At 43.3% G+C, this 16,297-nt stretch overlaps 1 protein-coding gene across 9 annotated transcripts in view; it reads left to right on the top strand.

Moving 5' to 3' along the window:
* Positions 1–16,297, top strand: part of gramd4b (GRAM domain containing 4b) — a 52,438-nt gene that overhangs the window by 2,035 nt on the left and 34,106 nt on the right. For 5 of the 9 annotated variants that reach the window (XM_031833125.1, XM_031833128.1, XM_031833127.1 and 2 more), the window contains exons 2-3: positions 5,326–5,551; positions 10,008–10,128. In XM_031833125.1, the coding sequence (XP_031688985.1) occupies positions 5,326–5,551; positions 10,008–10,128 (347 nt within the window). Of the gene's footprint in view, positions 1–4,725; positions 5,142–5,325; positions 5,552–10,007; positions 10,129–16,297 lie in introns of those variants that run through there. The other 4 variants (XM_031833126.1, XM_031833129.1, XM_031833134.1 and 1 more) reach the window with 3 other exon arrangements.

Genomic DNA, 16,297 nt, shown 5'->3' on the forward strand with positions numbered 1-16,297 from the left:
ATGGACATATTCAATCTCTCCATATGCCAGTCTGTTGTCCCCACTTGCTTTGAGATGTCCAACGTTGTTCCTGTACCCAAGAAAGCAAAGGTAACTGAACTAAATTACTATTGCCCTGTAGCACTCACTCCTGTCATTGAAGTGCTTTGAGAGGCTAGTTAAGTACCATATCAAATTTTATTAGTCACATGCGCCGAATACAACAGGGAAGCACAGCCGAGAGCTGTCCAGTGACACAAGCCTACCAGACGAGCTAAACTACTTCTACGCTACATGCATGAGAGCACCAGCTGTTCCGGAAAACTGTGTGACCACGTTCCCACAGCCGGTGTGAGTAAGACCTTTAAACAGGTCAACATTCACAAGGCCGCAGGGCCAGACAGCTCAGCGTTCAACACCATAGTGCCCTCAAAGCTCATCAATAAGCTAAGGACCCTGGGACTAAACACCTCCCTCTGAAACTGGATCCTGGACTTCCTGACGGGCCGCCCCCAGGTGGTGAGGATAGGTAACAACCTATCCACCACGCTGATCCTCAACATGGGCCCCTCAGGGGTGTGTGCTCAGTTCCCTCCTGTACTCCCTGTTCACTCATGACTGCATGGCCAGGCACGACTCTAACACAATCATTCAATTTTCCGATGACACAACAGTGGTAGGCCTGATCACTGACAAGACAGCCTATAGGGAGGAGGTCATAGACCTTATGTGGTGCCAGGACAATAACTTCTCCCTCAACGCGATGAAGACAAAGGAGATGATTGTGGACTACAGGAAAAAGAGGACAGAGCACGCCTCCATTCTCATCTGCAGTGGAGCAGGTTGAGAGCTTCAAGTTCCTTGGTGTCCAGATCACCAACAAACTAACATGGGCCAAGCACCCCAAGACAGTTGTGAAGAGGGCACGACAAAACCTATTCCCCCCTCAGGAGACTGAAAAGATTTGGCATGGGTCCTCAGATCCTCAAAAGGTTCTACAGCTGCACCATCGAGAGCATCCTGTCTGGTTGCATCACTGCCTGGTATTGCAACTGCTTGGCCTCCAACCGCAAGGCACTACAGAGGGTAGTGCGAACGGCCCGGTACATCGCTGGGGCCAAGCTTCCTGCCATCCAGGACCTCTTTACCAGGCGGGGTTAGAGGAAGGCCCTAAAAATTGTCAAAGACCCCAGTCACCCCAGTCATGGACTGTTCTCTCTGCTGCCGCACGGCAAGCGGTACCGGAGCGTCAAGTCTAGGTCCAAGGGGCTTCTAAACAGCTTCTACCCCCAAGCCATAAGGCTCCTGAACGTCTAGTCAAATGGCTACCCAGACGATTTGCATTGCCCCTTTTTACACCACTGCTACTCTGTCATTTATGCGTAGTCACTTTGTAAGTATTTCACTGTAAGGTGAAATTTTATTAGTCACATGTTGTATTTGGCGCATGTGACTAATAAAATGTTATTTGATTCAGGCGCAACAGTGCCTCTTCAACCTCAGGAGGCTGAAGAAATTCAACTTGGCCCCTAAGACTCTCTCACAAACTTCTACAGATGCACCATTGAGAGCATCCTGTCGGGCTGTATCACTGCCTGGTACAGCAATTGCACCGTCCGCAACGACAGGACTCTCCAAAGGGTGGTGTGGTATGGTCAGCCCAACGCAATACCAGGGCACACAACATTCCCTCCAGGACATATACAGCACCTCGTGTCAAAGGAAGGCCAAGAAGATCATCAAGGACATCAGCCACCCGATCCACGGCCTGTTCACCCAGCTACTATCTAGAAGGCAGTACAATACAGGTGCATAAAGCTGGGACAGAGAGACTGCGAAACAGCTTTAATTTCAAGGCCATCAGACTGTTAAACAGTCAACACTAGCTGGCCACCGCCCAGTATCCTGCCCTGAACCTTAGTCCCTGTTCTAGCCAACTACCATCCGGTACTCTACCCTGCACCTTCAGAGACTGCTGCCGTATGTACATATTCATTAAACACTGGTCACTTTAATAATGTTTACATAATGTTCCACCCACTTTATATGTATATACTGTATTCTAGTCATGGCTCATCCTATATAATTATATTTATTTTTATGGATTGTGTGTATTGTTTTTATTTATTGCTGCACTGTTGGAGCTAGAAACAAACATTTCTCTGCAACTGTGATAACATCTGAGCCTCTGTGTATGTGACCAATAAATGTTGATTTGATTTGACTTACACAAAGTGGGCAGTTTGGATGTCACTTCAAGCCCAAATATATCATACTTTGACAAACATTATGAATAACTGACTTAAATTGTTGTGCAACAATTTTTGCAAATGTATTACAAGTAAAAAACCACCTGATTTACATACGTATTCAGACCCTTTGGTATGAGACTTGAAATTGAGCTCGGCTGCATCTCGTTTGCATTGCTCATCCTTGTGACATTTCTACAACTTGATTGGAGGTCCACCTGTGGTAAACTCAATTGATTGGACATGATTTGGAAAGTCACACACCTGTCTATATAAGGTCCTACCGTTGATAGTGCATGTCAGAGCAAAAACCAAGCCATGAGGCCCTTTCCTACCGAGCAACTTGCCATGACTGGCGGGGTTATTTTATTTGTATAATGGAGAGATATGTTATTGTATACAAATGTAAGCATAATTTGAAATGATTGTTTTAGTCAAATATTAGGCTTCTTGCGGTCAATTTGCAGTCTAAAATATATTTGGTATGATGTTCTGACCATCCACTGAAGAAATAATTGTCTCACTGCTGAATCTAGTCGATGATCCCTGGCGTAAAAGATGTAGGTTTTCTTTCTCATTGCTCCATTTACTTTACACAGATGAACACCTTTCTGCTTATAATCTTGTTACAATCTGTAGGGATCAGCTTATGTCAAACCCCTTAACTCAAAAAGATGAATGGTTATATGGTTAACCGGAGGAAATAGGTGCGTGGTCGATCTTGTCCAACCCACTGATTGTGTCTGTTGATTGATGATCCCTCCCCGGCACCCCACTCCTGTGGGCTAATGGTCAGGCTGCCACTATAAACCTCTGATAGTATCATTCATTACGACATGAGGCCTGTCGTCCGTGAGCTGGATCTAGAATGAGACGGACTACCCTGGAGGTTAATACACTGGACAAAATTATTAAGGAAACATGTCAAGTTTTTCATGAACTGAAATATAAGATCCCAGAGATTTTCCATACGGACAAAAAGTATATTTCTCTCAAATTCTGTATACAAATTAGTTTACTTCCCTGTTAGTGAGCATTTCTCCTTTGCCAAGATAATCCATCCACCTGACAGGTGTGGCATATCAAGAAGCTGGTTTAACAGCATGGTCATTACACAGGTGGGGACAACCGGTGGGGACAATAAAAGGCCACTCTAAAATGTACAGTTTTGTCACACAACACAATGCCACACATGTCTAAAATTTTAGTAGAGCGTGCAATTGGCATACTGACTGCAGGAATGCCCACCAGAGGTGTTGCCAGAGAATGTAATGGTCATTTCTCTACCATAAACCACCTCCAATGTCGTTTTAGAGAACTTGGCAGTACGTCCAACTGGCCTCTCAACCGCAGACTATGTGTATGGTGTCTTGTGGGCGAGCGGTTTGCTGGTGTGAATGTTGTGAACAGATTGTCCCATGGTGACGGTGGGGTTATGGTATGGCAGGCATAAGCTATGGACAGCAAACACAATTGCATTTTATCAATGACAATTTGAATGCACAGAGATACCATGACGAGATGCTGAGGCCCATTGTCTTGCTATTCATCTGCCGCCATGCCATGTTTCAGCATAATAAGGCACAAGGATCTATGCACAATTCCTGGAAGCTGAAATTGTCCCAGTTCTTCCATGGCCGGCATTCTCACCCATTAAGCATGTATTGGATGCTCTCGATCGACGTGTACGTCAGAGTGTTTTAGTTTCCGCCAATATCCAGAGATTTCGCACAGCCATTGAAGAGGAGTGGGACAACATTCCAAGGGCCACAATCAACAGCTTGATCAACTCTATACGAAGGAGATGTCGTGCTGCGTGAGGCAAATGGTGGTAACACCAGATACTGGCTGGTTTTCTGATCCAGGCCTCTTACTTTTTTTAAAGGTATCTGTGACCAACAGATGCATATCTGTATTCCCAGTCATGTGACATCCATAAATTAGGGCCTAATGAATTTATTTCAATTGACTGATTTCCTTATGATCTGTAACTCCGTTAAATCTTTGACATTGTTGCATGTTTCATTTTATATTTGTATTCAGTTAATTTCCAGAGAAGGCAACACATGTTTGATCCCAGGACATGTTTTATACTATAGGTCAGTCTGGTAGCACTCCTGAGGGCGGGTTCCAATTCTGTACTTCTGATTGGCTTTCTTCTGTGCTCTGGGTGGAAATGCAGGATCTAAGATTTTAATTCCTCCTAAATTTAAACTTGGGATCTAATGTTATAAAGGGCAACTTATTTCACCCGTCTCATGATGAATGGGTGCTATGGTGCGATGATGAAATTTGGCCGTGTAGCATATCTCTTTCTCTCTTTTTCGCTTTCTATTTTTTCCACTCAGTCTTTCAGTCTCTTCCCGATCTCGCTGTCTGGGCAGAGGCTAAAGGTTCCAGCTTTCTCTCTTACCTACATACAGTAAAGAGATCATGCAGGGGCGGTCCAGTCCTAAAATGATTGCCCAACTCACCCGCACGCCTTCTGTCACAAGCTCATTGGACTCATACCACTCGGACCCTACTTTAGGAAGCTGGTGCAACATGTATAACCATCCAGTTAAGTTTTGGAGAAAGAATACTTTTTAGGATAGTGGATTCTAGATTACAAGGGGTCAAAGTTAAGAAGGTAGAATATAGACATTTGGCTATCATAATACTGAATGTTTATTGTATCTTCATTTCCTTGTAAGGCTGAAGTATTCAATGTTTCCATTGTCTTATCATAGGGATAAGTGATATGGGAGTTGTTCATTCTCCAATAAGTCTCATTACTGATATGAGTAGAGGTTTTTATTTCTCCCGTAGGAGATTGCAGAGAAATTATTTCATGCTAAATTGAATGACTATGTGGATGCAATTCATACCATCCTGATGCCTGTAATAGAATGCAACGTCATGTGAAGTGCACAAGTAAGTACTATATTGTTGCACAGGAATCTTTGAGTTGGCATTTCAAATTGCTCATAGAATTTTCAGATATTTTTATTGAAGACAATTCAACCTTTTTATCTCATGGAGACGTGCCCTGGTCAGTGAGTTGCCGGTAAAATATTTGATTGTAATCACTTGTCTTTCTTCCTTTTTGTCCCTGCAGGGATGCCATATGCCACGTTAAGATAAAGACCAAGACGACTGTGTTGAACATGCTAAAGCGATTGGACAAAATCCGGTTTCGGGGCCAACGGCCAGATGTGTTCCTGGATCTGGGTGAATCGCCCAACACATCTGACACTGAATGTAGCGAAGAGATCCTGATGAAGCCTAAGCCCTTGCTGAAAATTAAAGACACTGAAGAACTGCAAGAGCCTGTGAGTGCTCCTGTAAGTGAATATTGGTATTATAATACAACCACATAAATTGTATCTCTTCAGACTTCACTTCCCCTAATTCTCTCTCAAACAAAATATGTAATTGTTTTGCATTCCTAATCTAGTTTCTTCCAGATCACTTCATGAAGTCCACCCACTCGCCATCTTGAGGTGCCGCCGCCAGTTTCGGGGGAATTTCGCCCATAATGTCTTCCTTTTGACATTTATGCAAACCCCTTTCTGTTGATTTTAGTCCACTCAAGGATTGAGAGAAAGCTGTCCAATCGCTGTCTGCGTCACTGCAGGCCTTAGTCAGACTAGAGCAGACCAGGGCCTAGCCGCAGCGTACTACCGGCCAACTCAACTTCGCTTAGTGCATGAGAAGAACAAGTATTTTTCAATTATCTTATTTCATTTGTCTGCATATTCTTGTGCTTTCATGTTCTTATTTTTTTGAGCGAGGTTGATAACTTCTTGACGTTTGAAGATGGAGAAATATCTTTCATTTCAAACTATGATTTCAAACAGATCAAAGTTATGAGTCATTTGATCACGTCATCACACACTATTTAGTTACAAATTGAACTTTAAATAAATGGGTTGACTCTTCACATGATGATTTCACTGAACAACAAAAGAAAGGAAATATTGAATGATCCCCAATGATCCATCGCATCTCCCAAAAGCGTTTTCAACATACATCTGTAAAACGATAGTCTAGAAACTAAAGCTGTGATTGTCTTCCTCTCAAGCTTCCATGTCTTCTCCCTGGACCACAATGTCCACCTCTTGAACGTCAGACTCGGGTGACTCTTCACTGTCACTTTCCAACCTTGTTGTAGATGGCTCGTTGTCAGGCTCAAAAAGTCTCAAATCTGCCTAGATGGACGCCAATTTTTCAACGCTTGTATTGGTCAGCCTGATGCGTGTGGGATTTGGAGGATGATCGAGGCAACGGGAAAAAGCCTCAGATCCACAAAGTCCCTTCCAGCAGGTGGCTGATGAGATGTTGGCATGACTGCCATATTGCATCTCCATCCCAAAGCCCTTGCTTGGAAGTGTACTTGGTCAGACTGCCAAGAACCTTGTCCTCATCCAGGCCAAGGTGGTGAGACACGCTAGTGATGACACCATAGGCCTTGTTGATCTCTGCACCAGACAGGATGCTCTTGCCAGCATACTTGGGGTCCAACATGTATGCTGCAGCATGTATGGGCTTCAGGCAGAAGTCTTCACGTTTTTTTTTTGTATTTCAGAACTGCAGTTTCCTCTGCTTGGAGAATCAGTGAAGTGAGCAGGGCAGTACGGATTTCTTCTCTTACATCTGCAAGCAGAGTCTGAACATCAGACAGGATGGCATTGTCTCCCTCAATCCGTGCAATGGCTACTGCTACAGGTTTCAGGAGTTTCATGCTGCTTACCACTCTCTCCCAAAATACATCATCCAAGAGGATAATCTTGATTGGTCTGTATACTGTGCTTGGAGAGACTCATTTCCCTCTAGGAGACTGTCAAACATGATGACAAGACCACCCTAACAGGTGTTGCTGGGCAGCTTCAATGTGGTGCTCTTATTCTTCTCACTTTGCTTGGTGAGGTAGATTGCTGCTATAACTTGATGACCCTTCAAATACCAAACCATTTCCTTGGCTCTCTTGTAGAGTGTATCCATTGTTTTCAGTGCCATGATGTCCTTAACGAGCAGATTCAATGCATGAGCAGCACAGCCAATAGGTGTGATGTGAGGCTAGGACTCCTCCACTTTAGACAAAGCAGCCTTCATGTTTGCAGCATTGTCTGTCGCCAATGCAAATACCTTCTGTGATCCAAGGTCATTGATGGCTGCCTTCAGCTCATCTGCGATGTAGAGACCGGTGTGTCTGTTGTCCCTTGTGTATGTGCTCTTGTAGAACACTGGTTGAGGGGTGGAGATGATGTAGTTAATTATTACTTGCCCACAAACATTCAACCACCCATCAGATATTATTACAATACATTCTGCTTTCTCTATGATTTGCTTGACCTTCATTTGAACTCTGTTGAACTCTGCATCCAGGAAATGAGTAGATAAAGCATGTCTGGTTGGAGGGGTGTATGCTGCATGAAGAACATTCAGAAATGTCTTCCAATACACATTGCCTGTGAGTATCAGAGGTGAACCATTTGCATACACAGCTTGAGCAAGAAAAAAAAACTTCTGATACCAGGAGGAACATGAGCTTTTGCTATCGAAAAGGTGTCTGATTCATCATTTTCACCTCAAATAGAAGTAGAGGGACTATTGTTAGAGGTTGCTTGTTGTGAACGCTGAGGGAACTTTATGCACTTGGCCAGATGATTCTGCATTGTTGTTGCATTCCTCACATGTGATTTTGCACAGTATTTGCAAATGTTCACAGCTTTTCCTTCTACATTAGCTGCAGTGAAATGTCTCCACACATCAGATAGTTCCCGTGGCGTTTTCCTGTAAAGATACGAAAACAAATCAAATTCCATGTACAGATAAAAGTTAAGCAGTTAGATTAAACAACTCATTTGTAAGATAAATGTTTTAAAATGAAACATGTATGGAAACATGTGAATTAACACTCCTCGGTTAGCAGGCTCAAGCAAGCTAAAACCCACATGGGCTTAACTTCCCATGGAAAATTTCCCAAAAATTTCCAGGAATTTACCAAAAAATGTCCAACCCTTTTCAACCCTACACCAGATCTTATTCAGGGACTTCATAGCAAAGCTGTTGAATACATATGCACGCACCACTTTTCCATTTTTGAATTTTTGGAAACAATTTGGACAATTTTGTGTATGTCCATTACATGATATCCAAATAAAAATCCATTTAAATGACAGGCAACAAAATAGTAAAAATGTCAAGGGGATGAATACCTTTGCAAGGCACTGTATTTACCTCTACAGCAGGCCTATTTTAACAATGAAAATAAATGCTTTGTCTAAAGTTATCTGTGACATTGCTACATAGCCTACAAGGGTAGAACATTAAATTTGACATTTTTATAAAATAGAGTTTTTGAGTGCGCCCCATTTAAATAAATAAATCATAATAATAACATTTAAAAAAAAAGACATACAGGTAGTCTACACACTTTCACATGTAGCGGCACTTGGATTGAGCTACGGAGGCTCCATGTGTAGCAAGTTAAGTGGGAGATTTCTAATCGATGCAAAATGGAATCAAAATTACAGAATTGGCTAAATGAGAAGGATTTAGGCGACAATGATCAACCAACAGGTAGGCATAGCAGGCCTGTAATGTCACTGTTTAACTCGTTTTGTTGTACTTTGTTGCACTTTTATGGGGTACATATAATTAACAGTAAGGTCTAATTTACACAGATGGAATAAATGAATGTACATTAATAGGGCCCATTTCTCAATTAGCAGACTTAGTGAATTGGGTCACTGCTTCTCTGGGTAATGGTGCGAGGGATGGTGTTAATGTACTCCTATTACTACATTTTACAGAGCAGACGAGCACTACTTTCCCATCGTAATTGCACTCTTAAAGTAGCCTTAAATCTGGCCTAGATATGGCATATTCTAAGCTAAAATAGAGTTTGGAAAATATGTGCTGTATGCAATCATTGATTAACATCATGTAGCAGTTTTTACCTACACCTTATCGGTGCTCAGACGTTCATGTTGAAGACAATTATATGAATGGAATGTTTTGTTCTGGTTGTCATTTTAAAGGTCCGTAAGGGATGTGTGTCTGACATGTTTCACAATGTCTGTCAATATTCTTCTCGTGTCAGTCATTGTTTCTAACTTGTTTCAGTGTAATAGTGGAAGACTGAGACCTGGCTTTGACGAGTCTTATTCATTAATAAATTACACAGTACGTTGTAGTACAGTAGCGAATTATAATATCCCTTGTCGAAACGTACTAGCTTTATTTATCTGAGAGGAGACCTTTTAATCAGAGCTGGGCTTGTGGTATCTTCCTCTCCCACTCATAGTTACTAAAGTGCACTGATTTCCCACCTTCTGACACAAGCTGTCTTTGCTTATTCTTATCCCCCTGCTGAGAGGATCTGAAATAAAGTCATCTAGATGTTTTCCTCCCCTCTTTTTGAGTAGCACAGTACCAACACTAGTTACTATCTCAATGTAACTCTGTGGCTATCCTTGTGTACTTTCACAATATTCTTCGTTTCGCTCGCTCTCTCTCTCTCTCGTGTGTGTTGGGTCATGATTCAGATGATAGTCTGCATACACAATTACACTGCAGTTTGAGCTAGGCTGGATGGTGCAGGGAGAAACTGCAAGGTGAAATGAAATCTTCTGCAGTCAGCGTGCCTGCATTTATCTATGTGTGTGTGAGAGTTTTGAGGTGCTGTGTGCAGGTGTTTTGAACCAGAGTCTACAGTAGCTCACATTGGCAGGGAGGTTATTCTTCTCTCCTCACTGCGTGTTCGTGTGTGTGTGTGTGTGTGCCCACATCCAGGCTGGTCCGGGGACACTTGCTATGGCCGCAGCCATCCAGGACTATCAGAGGACTGAGACCGATGGACTCAATGAGGTGAAAGGCCATCTGGAAATTGCCTTACTGGAAAAGCACTTCCTACGTGAGTATTTCACATTTTTTCAGTCTAGGTTTAAGGAGAAGTTAGTAAAACCTCTAGCAGTAAGGTCTTGATTTGCAAAAAGGGAAAATCTCTTCACATGTTTGTTGATTTAGCAATACACACAGCAGCTTTGGGTATCTGTCTTTCATGTCAAGTTGTCTTGTTAGTTGGTGAACCCATTAGGATGTGTGTGTAAATGTAATTGGACTCGCTTTCAGGGCTTTCCTAGCTGCAGAATTGCATTTGCTCATATAGCCCTCTTATATTAGATCAACTTTAGCTTAGTATGATCACTGACCTAGCTACAGTACTATCTGTGAGTGACTATAGTCCTATATAAGAATGGGCACAGTTATTCAAATATCCGAACGGACGTCAGTATTTGATTACTTGGTAGAGTGTTCATTTTTTAGAGAGAAAGAAAATATAGGCCTATTTTAACAATGAAAATGCTTTGTCTAAAGTTATCTGTGACATTGCTTCATAGCCTACAAGGATACACCATTAAATTTGTCATCTTTATAAAATAGAGTTTGAGTGCGCCCCATTTTAAATAGACATACTGATAGTCTACACACATTTCACATGTAGCTCAATCCAAGTGGTGCTACAGAGGCTCCATGTGTAGCAAGTTAAGTGGGAGATTTCTAATCAATGCAAAATGGAATCAGAATTACAGAATTACATTGGCTAAATGAGAAGGATTAGGCTACAATGATCAACCAACAGGTAGGCTGTTTCATAGGAATGGATTATTGGCTATCTAGCTTCTTTACAACAATTTGATGTTGCATCTATTACGACCATCCGGATATTATTCAACACATTGAGGAGATGGAAGTACAGAAGTGGTGTGTGGCCTTCATTTCACCTCAGCCCTCCTCCATCTGGGATGCAGGCTGTATGTCAGCAGTATGGGCTGGTGGTTGGTTCTCATTGCAGAGCCCATTGTCCTCTGTCTAGCACCAAAGGGTACTAATGGAAAGAGTGCAATCGCCAAATGTACTGTAGCTGCTCTACTGAAGCACGTGTATATAGTGAGTCTTTTTCTAATAATCAGATTTCCAAAGTTGGTACTGAAGTTGATTATCCAATGACTGTGAGATGAGCAGTTTGTAGATTTGTAAAGGGATTGCTGTTTGTCTGCCTTGTTTTGAGCCCTGGCCCTGCTTTGCCATAAGCCTTCAAGGAGGTGGTCAGTGATTGAGTAAATTATCAGCTTTGTCCTTTTCTGCTTTGATGAGTCGGTCATTTAATAATAATATATGATAATAATATATATATTGAAAGGAACAGTGACAGGAAATGAGAATTGAGTATGTGTGATACTTCAGAGGCAGATCAGAAAATAGGACTTGGGTTCTTAGGGTGTCGGCATGCGCAGGAGATTAGCCCTATGATGATCAGAAAATAGGACTTGGGTTCTTAGGGTGTCGGCATGCACAGGAGATTAGCCCTATGATGATCAGAAAATAGTGAAACACACACTCATTGAAAGGAAGTCTAAGAAGTGGTAGATCTGTGATGTTCTATTTCTATGCTTCCTGCTAAGTTTTTAGTGTGTCTTTTACTTTCGGTTTTGTACACCAGCTAAAGAATACAATATTTTTGGTTATATGGAGAAGATGCATTGGAAAGTATTCAGACCCCTTCCCTTTTTCCAAATTTTGTCACATTGCAGCCTTAAACTAAAATTGATTTACATGTTTTTCCTTATCAATCTTCCCACAATACCCCATAATAGCAAAGCGAAAACAGGTTTTTAGAAATGTTTACAAGTGTATTAAAAATAGAAAACAGAAATCTTATTTATATAGGTATTCAGATCATTTAAATTGTTTCCATTGATCATCCTTGATGTTTCTACAACTTGATTCGGAATCCATATGTGGTAAATATTAAATTAATTGGACATGATTTGGAAAGGCACACACCTGTCTATATAAGGTCCCACAGTTGACAGTGCATGTCAGAGGAAAAACCAAGCCATGAGGTCCAAGGAATTGTCCATAGAGCTCCGAGACAGGATTGTGTCGAGGCACAGATCTGGGGAAGAGTAACAAAAAACGTCTGCCGCATTGAAGGTCACCAAGAACACATTGCCCTCCATCATTCTTATATGGAAGAAGTTGGGAACCACCAAGACTCTTCCTAGAGCTGACCACCTAGGTGTCCAAGAACCCAATGGTCACTGTGACAGAGCTCCAGAGTTCCTCTGTGGAGATGGGAGACCCTTCCAGAATGACAACCATCTCTGCAGCACTCCACCAATCAGGCCTTTATGGTAGAGTGGCCAGACGGATGCCACTCTTCAGTAAAAGGCATGACAGTCCTCTTGGAGTTTGCCAAAAGGTATATAAAGGACTCTCATGAGAAACAAGAGAAACAAGATTCTCTGGTCTGATGGAACCAAGATTGAACTCTTTAGCCTGAATACCAAGCGTCACGTCTGGAGGAAACCCTGGCACCATCCCTAAGGTGAATCATGGTGGTGACAGCATCATGCTGTGGGGTTGTTTTTCAGCAGCAGGGACTGGGAGACTTTTCAGGATCGTGGGAAAGATGGACGGAGCAAAGTACCGAGATCCTTGATGAAAACCTGCTCAGGACCTCGGACTGGGGTGAAGGTTCACCTTCCAACAGGACAACGACCCTAAGCACACAGCCAAGACAACACAGGAGTGGCTTCTGGCGAGTGGCCCAGCCAGAGCCCGTACTTGAACGCGATTGAACATAAACTCCCCAAATACAGGTGTCAAATCAAATCAAAGGTTATTTGTCACCTGCGCAGAATACAACAGGTGTAGTAGACCTTACAGTGAAATGCTTACTTACAGGCTCTAACCAACAGTGCAATGTCTAAGTTAAAAAAGGTATTAGGTGAACAATAGATAAGTAAAGAAATAAAAACAACAGTAAGAAAGACAGTGAGAAATAACAGTAGCGAGGCTATATACAGACACTGGTTGGTCAGGCTGATTGAGGTAGTATGTACATGTAGGTATGGTTAAAGTGATTATGCATATATGATAAACAGAGAGTAGCAGTAGCGTAAAAGAGGGGTTGGCGGGTGGTGGGTGGCGGGACACAATACAGATAGTCCGGGTAGCCAATGTGCGGGGACACCGGTTGGTCGGGCTAATTGAGGTAGTGTGTACATGAATGAAGAGTTAAAGTGACTATGCATATATGATAAACAGAGGTTAGCAGCAGAGTAAAAGAGGAGGGAGGGGAACAATGCAAATAGTGCGAGTAGCCATTTGGTTACCTGTTCAGGAGTCTTGGAGGTCGAAGATTTAGCGCTCCTGTACCGCTTACCATGCGGTAGTAGAGAGTCTATGGCTGGGGTCTTTGACACATTTTAGGGCCTTCCTCTGACACCGCCTGGTGTAGACGTCCTGGATGGCAGGCAGCTTAGCCCCAGTGATGTACTGGGCCGTACGCCCTACCCTCTACCCTCTGTAGTGCCTTGCGGTCGGAGGCCGAGCAGTTGCCGTACCAGTCAGGATGCTCTCTGTTGCAGCTGTAGAACCTTTTGAGGATCTGAGGACCCATGCCAAATCTTTTTAGTTTCCTGAGGGGGAATAGGCTTTGTCGTGCCCTCTTGGTGTGTTTGGACCATTCTAGTTTGTTGGTGATGTGGACACCAAGGAACTTGAAGCTCTCAATCTGCTCCACTACAGCCCCGTCGATGGGAATGGGGGCGTGCTCGGTCCTCCTTTTCCTGTAGTCCACAATCATCTCCTTAGTCTTAGTGATGTTGAGGGATAGGTAGTTATTCTGGCACCACATGGCCAGGTCTCTGACCTCCTCCCTAAAGGCTGTCTTGTCGTTGTTGGTGATCAGGCCTACCACTGTTGTCGTCTGAAAACTAAATAAGGGTATTGGAGGCGTGTCTGGCCACGCAGTCGTGGGTGAACAGGGAGTACAGGAGGGGACTGAGCATGCACCCCTGAGGGGCTCCAGTGTTGAGGATCAGCGTGGCAGATGTGTTGCTACCTACCCTCACCACCTGAGGGTGGCCCGTCAGGATCCAGTTACAGAGGGAGGTGTTTAGTCCCAGGATCCTTAGCTTAGTGATGAGCTCTGAAGGTACTATGGTGTTGAACACTGAGCTGTAGTTAACAAATATCATTCTCGCGTAGGTGTTCCTTTTGTCCAGGTGGGAAAGAGCAGTGTGGAGTGCAATAGAGATTGCATCATCTGTGGATCTGTTGGGGCGGAATGCAAATTGGAGTGGGTCTAGGGTTTCTGGGATAATGGTGTTGATGCGAGCCATTACCAGCCTTTCAAAGCACTTCATGGCTACGGACGTGAGTGCTACAGGTCTGTAGTCATTTAGGCAGGTTACCTTAGTGTTCTTGGGCACAGGGACTATGGTAGTCTGCTTGAAACATGTTGGTATTACAGACTCAATCAGGGACATGTTGCAAAAGCCGCACACAAGCCTAAGATTGCCAAGCGAGGGCTGGAGTGGTGTAAAGCTCGCTCCCATTTTACTCTGGATCAGTGGAAATGCATTCTCTGGAGTGATGAATCATGCTTCATCATCTGTCAGTCCGACGGACTAATCTGGGTTTGGCGGATGCCAGGAGAATGCTACCTCCCCGAATGCATAGAGTCAACTTTAAAGTATGGTGAAGAGGAATAATGGACTGGGGCTGTTTTTCATGTTTTGTGCTTGGCCCATTAGTTCCAGTGAAGGGATATATTAACGCTACAGCTTACAATAACATTCTAGACGATTCTGTGCTTCCAACTTTATGGCAACAGTTTGAAGGCCCTTTTAGCATGACAATGCCCCCGTGCACAAAGTGAGGTCCATTCAGAAATTGTTTGTCGAGATCGGTGTGGAAGAACTTGACTGGCCTGCATAGAGCCCTGACCTCAACCCCATCGAACACCTTTGGGATGAATTGGAATGCCAACTGCGAGCCAGGCCTAATTGCCCAACATCAATGCCAGACCTCACTAATGCTTGAGTGGCTGAATGTAAGCAAGTCCCTGCAGCAATGTTCCAGCATCTAGTGGAAAGCCTTCCCAGAAGAATGGAGGCTGTTATAGGAGCAAAGGCGGACCAACTCCATATTAATGCCCATGATTTTCGAATGAGATGTGCGACGAGCAGGTGTCCACACACTTTTGGTCAGGTACTGTATACAACAGTGGTTTAGATGGTACAATGATTCTCTAGTCTACACTATACTTGCTTATTTTGTCACAGACTGAATTTTGGCAACCAGGAAATTGCGGTGTGATTTCTGCATAGTGCATCTTAAAAGTTAAACATACCCGACCGCAGTGATGTTTACACACATGAACAGCACACCCTGCATTGCTGATCAATTGAGGCCAATCTGCTCCGCGATCAATACATTTGTCTAACAGACAGTCCATTTGGTGATATCATCACCCTCTACAACTGCACATACAACAGTGTTGCCTAACCTTTGGAGATGGATAACATTCACATTGCTTTAGTGTTTGTATTTGAATAGGTTTTTGATAATGTTTACCATTTCCCCTAAATAGCTTGGATTTCACACTCGCAATCTGTCATTTTACACAACCTGCCACAGGAAGAGCCTCACGGAGAGAGAGAGAGACAGAAATGTGTATTTTCGATTATTTCTTCCCCCTCCTTGCTGAAAAATCCTAGAGTGACCTCCGCACTTCACAAAATTGTAAATAAAATTTGGCACTTCACAAGAAATAATCATGTAGGGAGGCGATCATCCACTTTGAGGGGCACCAACAGTGTGTGTGGGCGTGCGTGCTCGCTCGTCCTGAGGGCTCTGCAGCGGGGGAGGACATGAAAGGTCAGACCCGGACCTTCTTACTGTGCCAGTAAATAACAACAGTGGTTATTTATAGAGGATATTACTTAAGCTACTCCACTCCGAAGAAAGGCAGCCAGGCATTGAAAGACCATTGGGTGTCTCTTTTCTGGTCCACTGGTACAGTAACTGGAGGATAGCAGTAGTACGAATGGTTTCTTCAGTAGTATTCTATATGTCCACTCCCTTGCTCTTGGTAATTATTAACCTATGCTGGCTAGAAACCACAATGCATTTTTATAGTCTTCGAAGCCAACCTCATCTGTTGACACACTTGGTCGTGTGTAGAAAGACGCCTGAGCAGAGTCCCTACTTCCCCCTTTTTCAGGGGT

Source organism: Oncorhynchus kisutch, linkage group LG10 (genome assembly GCF_002021735.2).
Source record: "Oncorhynchus kisutch isolate 150728-3 linkage group LG10, Okis_V2, whole genome shotgun sequence".
NCBI lineage: Eukaryota > Metazoa > Chordata > Actinopteri > Salmoniformes > Salmonidae > Oncorhynchus > Oncorhynchus kisutch.